The sequence below is a fragment of the Mirounga angustirostris genome, unplaced genomic scaffold (genome assembly GCF_029215605.1).
Source record: "Mirounga angustirostris isolate CCGP_5_RB_7025 unplaced genomic scaffold, mMirAng1.0.hap1 SCAF_7, whole genome shotgun sequence".
Lineage (NCBI taxonomy): Eukaryota > Metazoa > Chordata > Mammalia > Carnivora > Phocidae > Mirounga > Mirounga angustirostris.
The window spans coordinates 49,891,217-49,908,405 of NW_026991715.1; the positions used below are offsets into that span (position 1 = coordinate 49,891,217).

The 17,189-nt window shown below is 36.4% G+C and overlaps 1 protein-coding gene across 3 annotated transcripts in view; it reads left to right on the plus strand.

Annotated features, from left to right (window-relative positions):
• Positions 1-17,189, plus strand: part of CWC27 (CWC27 spliceosome associated cyclophilin) — a 200,368-nt gene that overhangs the window by 123,154 nt on the left and 60,025 nt on the right. The window contains exon 12 of one of the 3 annotated variants that reach the window (XM_064596167.1): positions 4,140-4,981. The exons of the other annotated variants lie outside the window; for them this stretch is intronic. Within the exon in view, the coding sequence (XP_064452237.1) occupies positions 4,140-4,237 (98 nt within the window). The 3' untranslated portion in view covers positions 4,238-4,981. Of the gene's footprint in view, positions 1-4,139; positions 4,982-17,189 lie in introns of those variants that run through there. 3 annotated transcript variants of the gene reach the window in all.

A 17,189-nucleotide genomic window follows, 5' to 3' on the forward strand; every position in this document is an offset into this window, starting at 1 on the left:
CCTTTAACAGATGACTCCCCAGTCTACATTTCTAGCTCCAAGCCTCAGATACATTTCAAAACACATTTACTTGGATATCTCAGTGAATTTCTTATGCTACCTACCATATTCTTCCTTATATTAATCCTATCTGTCATTCTATACCATAAATTCTGAAAGTTCACAATAAGTATTTATCTCATTAAAGTAAATACAATTTTGGGCGCCTGGGTGGCTCAGATGGTTAAGCGTCTGCCTTCGGCTCAGGTCATGATCCCAGGGTCCTGGGATCGAGTTCCGCATCGGGCTCTCTGCTCCTTGGGAGCCTGCTTCTCCCTCTGCCTCTCTCTCTCTCTCTCTCTCTGTCTCTCATGAATAAATAAATAAAATCTTTAAAAAAAAAAGAGTAAATACAATTTTAACTAAATATACATACTTTATAAAACTTTAAACCATTTATTTTACTTAAGACAAGCTTCTAACCTTACCTTAACCAGGAATTTTATACTCTTGACTCTAGTATATCTTAGATATTTAGCAAAGATCTAGTAAACCAAATGTAGAGTCAGTTCTTAGTAATCCACAATGCTGATACCACTTACGTCATAAAAACCTGTTTTTCCTAGGCTTGCTTTTTCCTTATGTGCATTAGGATTCTATATTTGATTTTCTGTTCATTAATCCATATTTATTGAGTGTCACTATATTCTAAGCCTCATTCAAGACACTGAAGATAAAACAGAACAAATTGATGAAGTGTGTGTTCTCATGGGCCTTACATTCCAGTTGGGAGTTGGCAATGGGGTGGGTAGGGACTGGCAATAAAGAAAATAAATACAAATATTATGTTAGGTGATGCCAGTTCTGCCAGTTTTAAGTTGACAGAAAGACTGTTTGTTTTAATATCTCTGTGTTTTAAGATTAGTGTTGTAAAGGAAATTACTACAGGGCAGACTTCAAATAAAGGGAGGGAAAGAATATATTATACTACTTCCTGTCCAAAGCTATCCCAGAGAATGCCTTTTCAGCTTCTTTGACTTTGTTACTTTTTAACTTCTCTCTGAGCTGGGATTCGTTGCCATTTTATATTTTGAGCAGTCAGCTAACTTTGATTTGGTCTAAAAATGAAGAGGCATTCCTAAAAACTGTTCTCAAAAAATGGTGAGTTTTACTATGTAATAGCAATGTTTGTTGAACATTAAATTTCAAATTAGTTCATTTGGTTAAGTATTTATAATGGCGAATAGAATTCTTTAGATATTTGATATTATTACTAGTTTAAAATAATATGTAAATAAAATATGTGTATATAATAATCACAAATATGCATATTTCTAACTCAGATTTAGCAAGTGCAGTATTTTTTAAAATTCAACTCTTACTTGAACTGATATATTGTTTGTAATTTTATGGGATAGCTTAAAATTTTTAGTTCAATAATAGAAGGATGGCAAGAGTTTCAGAACAGTTACATCATTTCACAAAGCTGGAAGAAATTCCAATACAGAGATTGTCATGTTTATATTGTTCATTCTGTACTGTGTTCTCCACATGGCTTCTCTGTGCCAAGCATTTTCCACAGTCTTCACATCTCCAGTGCCAACCCTGCCTCTCTGCCCCAACCTTGTACAGATTACCTCATCTTTCTTCTTTTGAAAAGACCATCTATATGAACTTCTCTCCACCACAGAATTTCTGTTTTCCCACCCACTTCTCCAGCCTGTCTTTTCTCTCAGGACAAAGTGACCCTAGTTCTTTTCAAGACTACCCAGCCCCCCACCCCTTCCCACAGTCTTCAGAAACTTTTCCTTCTCCTTGTCCTTTTGCAGAAGTCTCTCCATATCCACTGACTTTTTTCCTTCTGTCTCAATGTATTCGTTTAGTCCCCAACCTTAAAGATATGGTTTTAACCTTGTTTCTTCTATGTGCTCCCTTCTAAACTCTGCTTCCACTGTTAACCAGTTTCTGAAACCCCTGTCTCTCCTCATTCACAACTATTAATTATTCTTGGGATCTAGCTTCCCAGCTTCACAAGTGTACCAGAATTGTTCTTTCAGAAGTCAACAGTCACACATCACCACTGCCTCTTCAGGCTGACAACATCGGGGTCCCAGCTGTGTTTCTGAAATACAGTTTTTACTCTTGTGCAGCACAAATAAACATTTAAAAGAGCAGATATTCAATATGATATTAGGTAATGATTATATTGCTTTTTTTCCATAGTTAGAATGGCTTGGTTTGTTTTTTGTTTTTGTTTTTTTTTTTTCCTTTTAGCAGTCTCCAGTAAGGCTAGCATTGGAAAGGAGATTATTAGCAGATTATTTCAAATAAAGGCAGAAAAAAGTCATAATTTACCACTTCCTTCCTAGGGGTATACTGAAAAATGCCTTTTTAGGATCTTTTTTTTTTTTTATTCTTTGAAAGTAAGGGGGAAAACTAAGTGCAAAGCAATATATACTATATAAATGCTATGTAATATATATATATATATAGCCTTTTATGTGAAAAAATAAAATACAAGGACACATACACATGCACACACACATATTCTATAGAATAGCTGTAATATTAAAGAAACAAACAAACTAACAAATGTTGGCAAAGTTGTGGAGAAATTGGAACCCTCATACATTGCTGGTAGGATTATAAAAGGGTGTAGCCACTTTGGAAAAAGTTTAACAGTTCTCAAAAAGTTAAACAATGAATTACCATATGATGTAGAAATTCCATGCCTAGGTATATACTTAACAGAATTAAAAACAAGTGCTCAGGGCGCCTGGATGGCTCAGTTGTTAAGCGTCTGCCTTCGGCTCACGTCATGATCCCAGGGTCCTGGGCTCGAGCCCCACATGGGCTCCCTGCTCAGTGGGGAGCCTGCTTCTCCCTCTCCCACTCCCCCTGCTTGTGTTCCCTCTCTCACTGTGTCTCTCTCTGCCAAATAAATAAATAAAATCTTTAAAAAACAAACAAGTTCAAACAAAAACTTGTACACAGATGTTCACAGCAGCATTACTCATAATGGCCAACAAGTGGAAACAAGACAAACAACCTAAAAAAATGTGATATATCCATATAATAAAATATAATTCAGCCAAGAAAAGGGATAAAGTATTGATTCATGCTGCAACATGGATGAACCTTGAAAATATTATGCTAAGTGAAAGAAGCCAGTCACAAAAAGCCACATGTTGTATGATTCCATTTATGTGGAATGTCCCAAATAGGCAAATCTGTAGAAACAGAAAGATTAGTGGTTGACAGGGGCTGCAGGAAGGTGAGAATTCTGACTGCTAAGAGTGTTTCTGCTAATAAGATACGGGGTTTCCTTTTGGAGCAATGAAAATGTTCTGAATTAATATACTGATTGTTGTGCAATACTGTGATTATACTAAAAATACAAATTAAAATGATGAATTATCTTATATGAATTTTATCTCAATAAAAAGATCCAAAAAGTAATAACTGAGGACAATAATGAAATTTAAGCCATTGGGGAAAAACAAGAATCCATGACTTCATAATACTATAAACAAATGAATGAATACTTAGAAGAGAAGGGAAGTCTCCTCCTTACAGTAAGATGCCAACCAGTAAATGTGAAGGGTGTGGTAGAGTTGGAAAATTATTATTTTCATAGTAAAGACTGGTTTGGCAAAAATCATCAATGGATACTAAATCTAGAGGGAATGTTTGATGAAGAGCGGTATATTTCCATGAATTTAAATCTCCCTGATTGCTTATTAGGTGCAACATAAAACACATAAGAGAAACCAGGTAACAAGTTGGGTGCCTGATCAGAATTAACATCAGCGGGACACCTGGGTGGCTTAGTCTGGTAAACTTCTGCCTTTGGCTCAGGTCATGATCCCGGAGTCCTGGGATCAAGTCCCACATCGGGCTCCCTGCTCAGCGGGGAGTCTGCTTCTCCTTCTCCCTCTGCCCCTCTACCTGCTTGTGCTCTGTCTCTCCCTCTCTCTCAAAATAAATAAATATAATCTTAAAAAAAAAATTAACATCAGCAACATGGGACAACATATATCTCCTAATGATACCCTGAGAAGAACACAAAATCAGGCAGTGTTCTATGGTCTTCTGGCTAGGAATGCATAACCTGAATCTAATTATAAGGGAGCATCAGACAAACCCAAACTGTTTTTTAGAAAAACAACTGCCCTCTCTTTTTCCGGCTGGAACCATGGAGGGTGCAGAAGAGAAGAAAAAGAAGGTTCCCGCTGTGCCAGAAACCCTTAAGAAGTGAAGGAATTTCGCAGAGTTGAAGATCAAGCGTCTGAGGAAGAAGTTTGCTCAGAAGATGCTTCGAAAGGCAAGAAGGAAGCTTATATATGAAAAAGCTAAGCATTACCACAAGGAATATAGGCAGATGTACAGAACTGAGATTCGAATGGCAAGGATGGCAAGAAAAGCTGGCAACTTCTACGTACCTGCGGAATCCAAATTGGCATTTGTCATCAGGATCAGAGGTATCAATGGTGTGAGCCCAAAGGTTTGAAAGGTGTTGCAGCTTCTTCGCCTTTGCCAGATCTTCAATGGCACCTTTGTTAAGCTCAACAAGGCTTCAGTTAACATGCTAAGGATTGTGGAACCTTATATAGCATGGGGGTACCCAAACCTGAAGTCGGTGAATGAATTGATCTACAAGCGTGGTTATGGCAAAATCAACAAGAAGCGAATTGCCCTGACAGATAACACATTGATTGCCCGATCTCTTGGTAAATATGGCATCATCTGCATGGAGGATCTGATTCACGAGATCTATACTGTTGGAAAACGTTTCAAAGAAGCAAACAACTTTTTATGGCCCTTCAAATTATCTTCTCCACGAGAGGGAATGAAGAAAAAGACCACCCATTTTGTAGAAGGTGGAGATGATGGTAACAGGGAAGACCACATCAATAGGCTTATTAGAAGGATGAACTAAGGTATCTACCATGATTATTTTTGTAAACTGGTCGGTTAATAAATGACTACTCTCAAATGGAAATGTGTTGTTGTCTTGGTGACTTTTTGCTAGCCTGACTCTGCTGTCCCTTAACTATTAAAGCAAATCTTGGTGTGTGATAAAAGTCATCAGCCTTTGCGTGCAAAACCAGGGTCTAGTTTGTATCTTGGTGGAAAACATTCCTTGGGTTTATTAAAGACTCTTCTGTACAAAGAATATATCTTAATTTTTCACTTTTGAATTGTGCCACTGAGTTAGCCAAGATGGGTCTGTTCTAAGAAAGCCTATTTCATAGGCCTTTGTGCATGATTTACAAATAAAAATACTGTTGCTGAAATTCTAAAAAAAAAGAAAAGAAAAGAAAAACGACTGCCCTGTGTTCTTGAAAAATGTCCATGTTACAAAATTCAAAGAAAGGCTGAGGAGACTAAAAGAGACATCAAAACTACACACAGTACATAATCCTGTACTGGATCCTGGAACAAAGGGAAAAATAATGCTAAAAAATACATTATTGGGTACTTGACCAAATTGGAATATGGGTGGTATATTAAAGTATTGCATCAGTATTATATTTTTGAATTTGATAACCAAGCTATAGTTACATTAAAAGATTATCTTTGTTCTTATGAATTACAAATGAAGTATTAAGGAGTAAAGGGCCATGATGTATGGCAAACTATTTTCAAGTTGAAAAAAATATACATGCAAAGGGAGAAAAAATAAAACCTGCAGTAAAATGTTAAAAATTGGTGATCTTGCAGAGAAAATATGAGTTTTCGTATTACTCCATATTACATTTAACTTTTCTGTAAGTTTAAAATTATTTCAAAATAAAAACATTAAAATGTTGTGATTTTTTAAAACATATTGGTGGACTGTCATTTTTTCTTTTGCTTTTGACTTTACCTTGTGAAGTATTTTAAGCACATAGAAAAGTACAGGGATTTAACCTGGTTTTTTACCCAAATCATATTTTTTTGTATTTATTTTAGATTTTTTTAAAATACAAACTTTACAGATACTGTTTAAGTCCACTGTATACTCTTCAGTTTCATTTCTCTCTCCCACAAAAGTATCCACTACCCAGAAGTGAACGTGTTTCCTTCCTGTGCATGTTTTTAACCTTTTACTACATAGGTTTGTATGTAGCTGTTTAAGGTAATAATATTGTTGAGTATGCCACTTTATATAAGTGGTATCAAATGGCATGTGTCTGACCACGCCTTGTTTTTTTTACTTAACATTATGCTTTCCACACTTATCCATGTTTTTAAATGTAGTACATGTTTATTCATTTTAAATGATACAGTCACTGAATGCTTATGCCAGTTTATTTTTCTCCTCTTCATGGACTTTGAGGTTGTTCCCATGTATTTTCTACTTTAAACACTTTGCAGAAAGCACCCTTATACATTTCTCCTGTGCATATAAACAAGAGTTTTTTTAGAATATGTCTTGAAATGGAATTGCTGGGTCTGGGTTGTCATTATCATCGTAATTGCAATAGCAGATGTTTACCAATGCTGTGTGCCAAGAACTGTTCTAAGTGTCTCGTATGTATTTATTTAATTCTCAAAACAATAGATAGACACTATTATTATCCACATTATACAGATAAAGAAACTGAGTTATAGTGGTTAAATAAATTGTCCAAAATCCTGTAGGTAGGACACGTCAGAGGCCCGATTGAACTGATGTATGTTCTTAGCAAATACGCTATGCACAAACCATACTCTGTGGAGTACGCACACCTCTGGCTCCTCTAGATATTGCCATTTCTTCCAGAGTGGTTTTACCAAGTTACACTCGCGACAGCTAATAGAAGTGTTTTTTAAAGTTCTTAATTTGTAAAATTAAAAAGCAACTCATCCATTAAAGCTTGTTTGGAATGTTTACAAATCTTTAAAATCTGCAAGTCTGAAAAACACTTCCTTACATGACACTGTTTACAGGAACATGCTTTATAGAATCATAAGGCTGGACTCACCGGCTTCCTTACTTGACACTGTTTAGAAGAACATGCTTTTATAAGATTATTAGGCTGGGATCCTTGGCCTTTAAAAGGCCCAGCTATAGGAAGTTTCCTTAAATTCATCTGCATCCAGACTGTTCTATCAGCCATCCAGGCTTGAAACCTCATTAACCTTTAATGGCGCTCGTCTTTTCCTCACCCCTCACCTTGTCCTTATACTTGGTTCCTTACCCTGAGCCTGTGTCACATTCAGCCAAGTGATAACTCTGAGGCACTCACCCGTTGTGGCATCTCTCATCTATTGTCTTTTCGTCCCATAGGCTAGTTCAGGGTCTTAATACATCTTTCTTGGCACTATTACAAGAAACTTAAACTGGTCTTTTCCTCTAGAATCTCCCTAGAAGTGACCCATTCCATACACTGGTACTAGAGTGATCTTAATATACTTATTATGTTATTCCTTGGCCCACAAACTTTTAGTAGTGTCTCATTGCATACGAAATTAAGTTTAAAAAAACCATCTACCTCTGCTCCATAATCTTGATTTCAAGTGGTATATCATTTTATCCCCTATTACAGCCCTATATCTATCAGTAGAACATAAATACGTCTGGAGTGGAGCTGAATAATTTGCATTTTAAGATTTTATTTATTTATTTGACAGAGAGAGCACATGTAGGCAGAGTGGCAGGCAGAGGGAGGAGCAGGCTCCCCACTGAGCAGAGAGCCCTAAGTGGGGCTCGATCCCAGGACCCTCCCAAGCCAAAGGCAGATGCTTAACTGACTGAGCCACCCAGGCGCCCCTGAATAATTTGCATTTCTATCAAGTTTTCAAGTAAAGCTGCTGGTGCAGGTTCAGTATGGGTACCACACTCAGAACTACTGCTCTAGCTAATCTGTAGGACACAGCATCAGGTCTTATAAATGAGCTGTTCATTGGATATATGTTGACTCTTGAGCAACAGGAGTTTGAACTGACCAGGTCCACTTATACATGGATTTTTTTACAGTACAGTAGTGTAAAGGTATTCCTTCTTTATGATTTTCTTAGCATTTTCTTTTCTTTAGCTTACTTTATTGTAAGAATATAGTATATAATAGATATATAAATTATGTGTTAATCAACTGTTTATATTATCTGTCCACAGTATGCTTTTAGTAGTTAAGTTTTGGAGGAGTCAAAAATTACATGCAAATTTCTGACTGCCCTGGGGCTCTGCCCCTCTAATGTCCAAATTGTTCAAGGGTCACCTGTGTATTGAATAGTATTAAATCTCTTTTTTTTAAGCCTAGAAAAATTTATTTTTCCTTAGTCTCCCTTAGTCTCAGAAGAGATGATTACTTTTTTTTAAAAAAAGTTTTAAAGTTAGAGAAAAGTTACAAGAACATTACAATGAACCCTTATATATCTTTACTTCAGTTCACCAGTGGCTTATATTTTGTTACATTTGCATGTGCTCTATGTATGTATATATGTTTGTATATATACATAATTTTTTTTCTTGAACAATTTGACTGCACCTTAGTGATAGATCTTTCCTCTAAATGCCTAAGCATATATTTCTTAAAAAGAAGGACTTTCTCTTACATAACCAATATAATTATCAAGATCAAGAAATTTAACATTGATATAATACTACTATCTAGTTCACAGTCAAAATTCATATTTTGTTGTTTTTCAAATGTCCTTTAGACCTATTTAGTTTTTTTCCTAGTCCAGAAACCAAGCTAGGATAATGTATCAAATTTAGTTATAAGCAAATTTTTAAGATTGTGTAAATATGTCAGATCTCATCAAACTTTTACCCATTAGTTTTAGCATTCACTGATCATTTTCTAACTCCATCATTCCTTTTATATTTATACTTTGCATTCCATTATAAAAAAAGATCTTCCCGGGGCACCTGGATGGCTCAGTCGTTAAGCGGTTAAGCGTCTGCGTTCAGCTCAGGCCCACATCGGGCTCCCCCCTGCTCGGCGGGAAGCCTACTTCTCCCTCTCCCACTCCCCCTGCTTGTGTTCTCTTTCTCTCTGTCAAATAAATAAATAAAATCTTTAAAAAAAAAATCATCCTTTCTCCATTTACTTAAGTATATCATGGAATCTTATTTCATGGGTTATAGTCTGTTTTTATCATTATTTATTTTGGTGCTCAAAATAAATATTTTTATTTTATTTGGCCAGTGGGAGCCCCCTCAGCCTGGTTCCTGTGTTCTTTTGATATTTTGCCATTATTTTGAGTGCTTCCTTATTTTCTGATTTAACTAGATGTTCTATACTTATACTTTCCTTGCCCCTGCCCTGGAATCACCCTTTTTTCTAAGGAGCTCTGTTTTCTTTTAGTGGAGAATAGTATTTAGAAATCAGTATGTGGGTGCTAGGTGTGCTCATTCCTATTGCTCCTAGGCTTTCTCAGCCAACAGAGCAGAGAGAAATACTGATAGACTAATTATAGTCCCCATACCACGGTACATTCTATTCTTTCTCTCCTTCCATAATTGTAACCAATACCAAGAATCCTTGTACCTTTGCTATTTTTTTACTCAGGCAAATACATCATTTAAAAATTAACACATATGTAGGGGCACCTGGATGACTCAGTTAAGTGTCCAACTCTTGATTTCGGTTCAGGTCACAATCTCAGGGTCGTGAGATCGAGCCCCGAGTCGAGGCTTAAGATTCTCTCTCTCTTTCTCCCTCTGCCCCTTACCCCACCCCTGCACACACTCTCTCTCTCCCTAAAAAAAAAAAAAGAAAAAAAAGAATTTAACACATTTATTGCAGAAAATTTTTATCAGTTAAATTGCTAAATGCAAAAATCTTACATTTGTGAGACATTTTAGCCCCTCTGCTGCACGATGAGGAGTATGATTTCACGGAATCCTACCTCAGACAGATGAGGGCTTCATGATTTGGGGGATAGGCGATCTTGGGCAAGTCACTTCTGAGCTCAGTTTCCTTACCTGTAAGATGGGAATAATAATAAGTAAGTAAATTTGTTTTAAGATACTAAATAATATATGTCACCAACCACAGACTTCTTAGCATAGCAAGCATTCAGCAAATTATAACTGTTTTGCAGATTATCAAGGCAGTTATTTATATGTGTAGACAAATAGTTTATTGATAGCATGGTGAGTATATTATACTAGATTAAAGCACTTGTTGTTATTGTTCTTGTTGTTTTAATGCCAGTATAGTTAATATACAGTGTTATATTTCAGGTGTACAACGTAGTGATTCAACAATTCTATACATTACTCAGTGCTCATTCAGGATAAGTGTACTTTTAATCCCCTTCACCTGTTTCACCTAACCTGCCCCACCCACCTCCTGTCTAGTAACCACCAGTTTGTTCCTTAAAGTTAAGAGTGCTTTTTGGTTTGTCTCTTTTTATCTTCATTTGTTTTGTTTCTTAAATTCCACATAAAAGTGAAACCATATGAAATCAGTCTTTCTCTGATTTATTTCACTTAGTATTATATACCCTCTAGATCAATCCATGTTTTTGCAAACGGCAAGATTTCATTCTTTTTTGTGGCTGAGTAATATTCCATTGTGTATGTATACCACAAGTTCTTTTCATCCATCCATCTATCAGTGGATCCTTGGGTTGCTTCCGTAATTTGGCTATTATAAATAATGCTGCCATAAACATAGGGGTGCATGTATCTTTTCAAAATAGTATTTTCAGGAGCGCTTGGGTAGCTTAGTTGGTTAAGCATCTGCTTCGGCTCAGGTCATGATCTCAGGGGATTGAGCCCCACATCAGGCTCCCTGCTCAGTGGGGAGTCTGCTTCTCCCTCTCTCTCTCCCTCTCTCTTTTTCTCTCTCTCTCTCTCTAATAAATAAATAAAATCTTTAAAAAATAGTATTTTCATATTATTTGGGTAAATACCCAGTAGTGGAATTACTGGATCATAGGGTAGTTCTATTGTTAATTTTTTGAGGAACCTCTATACTGTTTTCCATAATGGCTGTACCAGTTTGCATTCCCACAAACAGTACACTAGGGTTCCTTTTTCTCCACATCGTCACCAACACTTGTTTCTTGTGTTTCTGATTTTAGCCATTCCTACAGGTGTGAGGTGATATCCCATTGTGGTTTTGATGTGCATTTCCCTGATGATGAGCAATGTTAAGCATCTTTTCATGTGTCTGTTGGCCATCTGGATGTCTTTTCACATCTTTCCTTTTTTTAATTGGATTATTTGTTTTTTTGGTGTTGAGTTATACAAGTTCTTTACATATTTTGGATTCTAACCCTTTATCAGATATGTCATTTGCAAATATCTTCTCCCATTCAGTGGGTTGATTTTTAGTTTTATTGACTGTTTCCTTTGCTTTGTAGAAGCTTTTTATCTTGATGTAGTCCCAATCATTTACTTTTGCTTTTGTTTCCCTTGCATCAGGAGACATATCTAGAAAAATGTTGCAATGATTCATGTCAGAGAAATTACTGCCTATGCTCTCTTCTAGGATTTTTATGGTTTCAGGTCTCACATTTAGGTCTTTAATCCATTTGGAGTTGATTTTTTTGTGTGTGTAAGAAAGTGGTCCAGTTTCATTCTTTTGCATGTAGCTGTCTAGTTTTCCCAACACCACTTGGTGAAAAGACTGTCTTTTTCCCATTGCATATTCTTGCTTCCTTTGTCAAAGATTAATTGGCCATATAATCATAGGCTTATTTGGGGCTTTCTATCCTGTTCCATTGATCTATGTGTCTCAACCATACTGTTTTGATACTACAGCTTTGTAGTATATCTTGAAATCTGGGATTGTGATACCTCCAGTTTTGTTCTTCTTTTTCAGGATCGCTTTAGCTATTCAGGGTCTTTTGGGGTTCCATACAAATTTTATAATTATTTGTTCTACTTCTGTTAGATTAAAGCATTTTTAAGGGCAGGAGGTGTTATACATTATACTAGTAAAGAAAAAAATTTGCAGCAGATCTTTTTAAAATAAATAAATGATATAGCTATATATTATAAAAGCATATTATATATTGTACGTAAATTATATATAAATTAATATATGTATATATATTATATTTAAGGCATAGTTAAGACTCTTAAGTTATTTAAGAGTCACAGTTTTATATACACCACAAGATTGATGAATACATGTGTTATTTGCTGTCAGAATGTGCTTGGTCAGACTGTTTTTAGCTTTTATGCTTATAACAAGTAATGAAAACATTGGCTTTCCAGTCAACCAAATATTTGTTTTGCTGCTACTTACTTGTTACTGTAGACTAAATAATTTTTCTTGCCCTCAGCAGCATAAATATGGTTTTAGTCCATCTTGTGGACACTTCAGCTTTCATTTTATTCCTTTGCATATAATGCCACATGTGTGCTCCTATAATAAAATCGTAAGTACTTTATTTTCCGTCATATGGTGAAGGAGCTCATTGTACTCATGTATACAAAAATGATTCCAGAAGAAAAAGATAATGGTATCTGCTAAAATGAAAGAGGGAAAGAGAATGCTGGCATGGAACATAGAAATATAACTCTTCTAAAGAAAAAAACAGACATCGAAACTCTTAAATGTCTAAAACAGGGCATCCTGTATGCTTTTCAATAAAAACTGGTGATAGCTGTGGTAAAATATTTCATCAGTATGATTGTACTCCTAGGTCAAAAAAAGATGGAGACAAGGGGGGAAAAATGAAGTTAATGAATAAAACAAATGTTACCCTAGATCATGGCCCTATTTGTGTCTCACTAAGGAGAGGTATAAGGATTATGTGAAATATATTTATTTTTATAAAGGAATTCAAGAAATTATCAGAAAATACTGATACAGGACAAAACATTTTATAATGAGCATTCAAACAGTAGCAAGCTGATTTTCACAATCTGGGAAGTTCACTGCATTTCGAGTCAAAGTCAGCTAAACCTGCTTCTACTTCTTAGCACCCTGTACTTACCCCATCTTACCACTTAGAGCATAGGAGTATAATTATCTCTTTATTTGCTGGTGTACATCAATATACCATGAATTTCTTTTCTTTTTTTTTTTTTTAAAGATTTTATTTATTTGACAGAGAGAGACACAGCGAGAGAGGGAACACAAGCAGGGGGAGCGGGAGAGGGAGAAGCAGGCTCCCCACAGAGCAGGGAGCCTGATGCGGGGCTCGATCCCAGGACCCTGGGATCATGACCCAAGCCGAAGGCAGACGCTTAACGACTGAGCCACCCGGGTGCCCCAATATACCATGAATTTCTGAAAAACATCCATCTTGATCATAGTTCATTTATTTAACAAATACTTATTGAGTGCATACTATGTGCCAGGTACATTTTTGATACTTTGGAATCACCAGTTAACAAAATAAAGGCCTCTGGAATCCCTTGCAATGTATATGCATATCAAATCATTGCAGTGTAAACTTTAAATGTCTTAAAATTTTATTTGTTAATTATACCTCAAGTTGAAAAAAAAAAGGCCTCTGCCTTACTGGACCTTATATTCTACCCATATTTGCAAAGTTATTGACACACACATTATAGATCTCCCCTCACTGTCACAAGATGTCTGTAGCAGCACGAAGCATAGTGTCTTCATAGAACAGCATCCATAGCAGAAGGAAAGGTAGATGCAAGAATCTTTCTCTTTCTGGACCCTTCTCTTACTGGGAAAGAAAATCTTTCCCAGAACCCCCACCAGACTTCCCTTGGCATATCACTGGCCAAAAGTGGATCTACTGAGAGTGAACATGTGACCTGGACCAATCAATGGCAAAGCGGAGTGGGATTTCTCAACTATAAGTAAGCAGAGGAAAACTTCTTTCACCACAACTACCAACTCACCTGCACTGTTGATCACTCCCTCCTCTCTGAATCACCCTTTTACCTGACCTCTCATTTCTGCTTATACTATACTTACTTCTTTACTGGTGTCTTTTAACCTTATGGATTTAAATATCATCTATATGCTTATAAATTCCAAAGTGTTTAATAGACATCTTAAACCTAACATGTCCCAAATTGAACTACTGATCTTATCTTCCAAACCTGTTCCTCCTGAAATCTTCCCTATCTCAGTTAATCTTTGAGTCACCCTTGACTCCTCTCTTTCTTTTATACCACTCATCCAACTGATCAACAAATCTAGGATATATAACCTAGCCACTTCTGTTACCACGCTGGTGGGAGCCACAACCATTTCTCACCTAGATTAGTGCAGTTGTCTAGTAACTGGTTTCTGTTTCTAGACCTCTGAAAGTCTATTCTCAATATAGTAGCCAGGATAGTCCTTCAAAAATCTAAGTCAGATCTTGTCACACTTCTTTCTTTAACTCACCAGTGGGTTTCTTAAAAGCTAAAGCCCCTATGTTTGTCTACAAGGGTTTGCATAATCTATGCCCCACCTCCTTTTTACCTCTGGTTTCATCTCCTTTTACTTCTCTCTCCTTCACTCTGTGAGTGGAGGCAGAGCAGCCTCTTTGCTCTGAGTAGGTTTGGCATGCTCCCTGCCTCAGGGCCATTACGCATGCTGTTACCCTGTCCGGACTGCAATTCCTCCTGATAATCCACATGACTCATTCCCTTACCTCTCAGGTCTTTTTCTCAGTGAAGCCTTCTCTGACCACTTCTGCTGGGCACTCCCTAAACCGTGCTTCCTTACTTCATTGTTCTCTGTATTATATTATCACCTTCTGATACATTGTGTGTTTTACTTATTTACTGTTTTCTGTCTTCCCCACTGGAATTTTTGTCTGTTTTCTCTAAGAAATATTTGGCATGTAGTGGGCATTCAAAAAAATATTGGAAAAGGAATGAGTGAAATCAAAGATGAAAGATGAACTGAATGGCTTCAGTCATGATTTGTCCCCTGATACTGAACATTCTGGATTTTGTTAGCAAAAAAAAGAAGGTAGAAGAATTATTACTTGGGCAGTCAACTGTGTCTTTAACACAAGTCCATACTTGTGAGTAACTTTATACCTTTTTATTTTTGCCCCCTGCCCTCATTTGTCTCTTACAAGAACCCATGAGGAAAGTAGGACAGGTAGTATTTTGCACAAAAAAATTGTGGCTCAGATAATTAATTTTTCCCCAAGAACACCAACACAGCTGTTAGGACCTAAATTGCCTGATAGCAACTGCAATCCTCTTCCCAGTCAATAGCTAGTACAACATTTTGTGGAATACTGTATAATCTTTCATGTGAGTCAAGAGAGCCTTTACCTCCATAAAAGTGATTATGAATCTGCTTTTTTTTTTTGCCTGTCATCTTAAAATGAAAAAAAAAAAAAAAACAAAACCCAAACACTGCATATTTAATTCCTGTATCTTGGATTAAAGTACTTTTGTAATAGATAAATCAGCTACTGATATATTATTTACTACCATTATGTACTTTTTAACAAAATGGATTATCAGAATATGTTGCTTTGCTATCAGATTCCTCCAGGTTTTTCCCACATCATTCCCCTCTCCTCTTTACTGAAAATTCTCTCTCCTAGCAGCCATTCAAGCCAGAACCACAATCAAAATATTCCAAATGCTAAATAAAATTTATTTTTAATCAAGTAACATGAGCAGGCATGATTGTCATCTATTTCATTAGGTGGTAGAGAAAAAGATACTTGTACACTTGTTTACCTAAAAGGAATTATTTAAGGTATTTAAATATGCTGAGATACTAATATACTAGCTATGCCTATATACATAGACTATAAATGTGTACACATTATATAATGTATATAGTAAATGCGTATAATGAAATATCTAACACCTAAAACTATCCTGAATGTGATTTTTTTCCCTCTTTGACATTTCAAAATACACTTCCGGATTTTGTGGTTCCTTTTGGTGAATGTCAAGGTTATTATTTATCATTACATTGTGGATAAACAGATGTTCAGGTTCACAAAACTTGTGGAGAATGGAGTGAAGGACATTCAAGTTCCCTATTCAGTGAAGAAGACACAGTGGCTCCCCTTAGGTTCTGACATGAGGTTAGAGGATGGAGCAGAAGCAAGCACTTGGGCTATATTGGTCTGGGACTTGACAATACATCTATGCAAAGTTTAAGAAAGGTGTTTATTAATGAAACTAGTATTTCCATTTGCCCTTACTAGCTTTTACAGTTATAAAAGTTACCTGTCTTGAGTTTTACTTCTTTCCCGCAATCAGATAAGCAATTTCTTTTCTATCTGATTTTTATATGGACATCATAGGTTGTTTATGGTTTTTGGCTAGCATGGTGAGAAGTCAGGTCTCTCAGCTGACTAGGACTACTGTTCTTGTCTTTACTATTACTCTCCTGCTTAATCTGCTGATGTAAAAGGACCAAGCATAAGCTTGCATCAAGTAGAACTCAGTTTGGTTGCTAGTATGCATAGCTATGTGGCCACTTAGTATTTCCTTTAGATTTATATTTTTCATCTCATTGTTTGGGTATCTTCTTTTCTACATCAGCCACTTGTTTTAGTTTCTTTGATCCTTTGTTTCCTAAAAACTAAAAACATTTCTTTTATCGGCAACTTGTGATAGTTCCATTCCAACCATGTTTCTATATATCATCTTACTGCTACTTCCTAAAAAGGAAACATTCCCTCCAGCCAGCAACTGTTCCACCTTGTTCCTCATCAGTAGGGCTGGCACCAGTTCAAGTTCTGTCAACACTGTTCCATCAGATAAAGCTGTTGGTAACAGAAAGGACGAGAGGGGCTAGTGTGCATGCACACAATTCAAGCACCAATAAGCAAGCTAACAGCATTCTTACTGCTTCCATGTTAGCCTGCACACCTGTGCCTTGCTTGAAGTCTACTCTAAGTTAGCTACCTTAGCGTTGATAGTGATACCTGTTCAGGTATGTGTCCGCATCTGCCTGATAGTATTTTACTCATTTGGATAAGAGCTTGTGTTTTCTGGTTTTCATTGCCAGAATGGCTAATAATTAAGCATATGTACAAGATCTTTACGTAAACATCATTTTTAATAAGCTAAACGCCTAATCAGAATATAAGCAGTATGCCCACAATCTGTTATCATCTGTATTGTGTCACTAGTTATTAACAGAACTGGGTAAGCTTCACTTTTAGAAAATCTTAACAGCATGGGAAGTTTCAGTTCATCTAGCATAATGATGATCTTCTAGAAAGGAAGAAAACAAATGTCAGACAGAAATATTCCCTATGGACTTCCTCTCTCCGTAGAAAGAAAACTGGCATTACATGTAAAGTTTTGGGGGATAGAACATTATAAAACACATCACTGTGATTGCTGAGCCTCACCCCTAGAGTTTCAGATTCAGTAG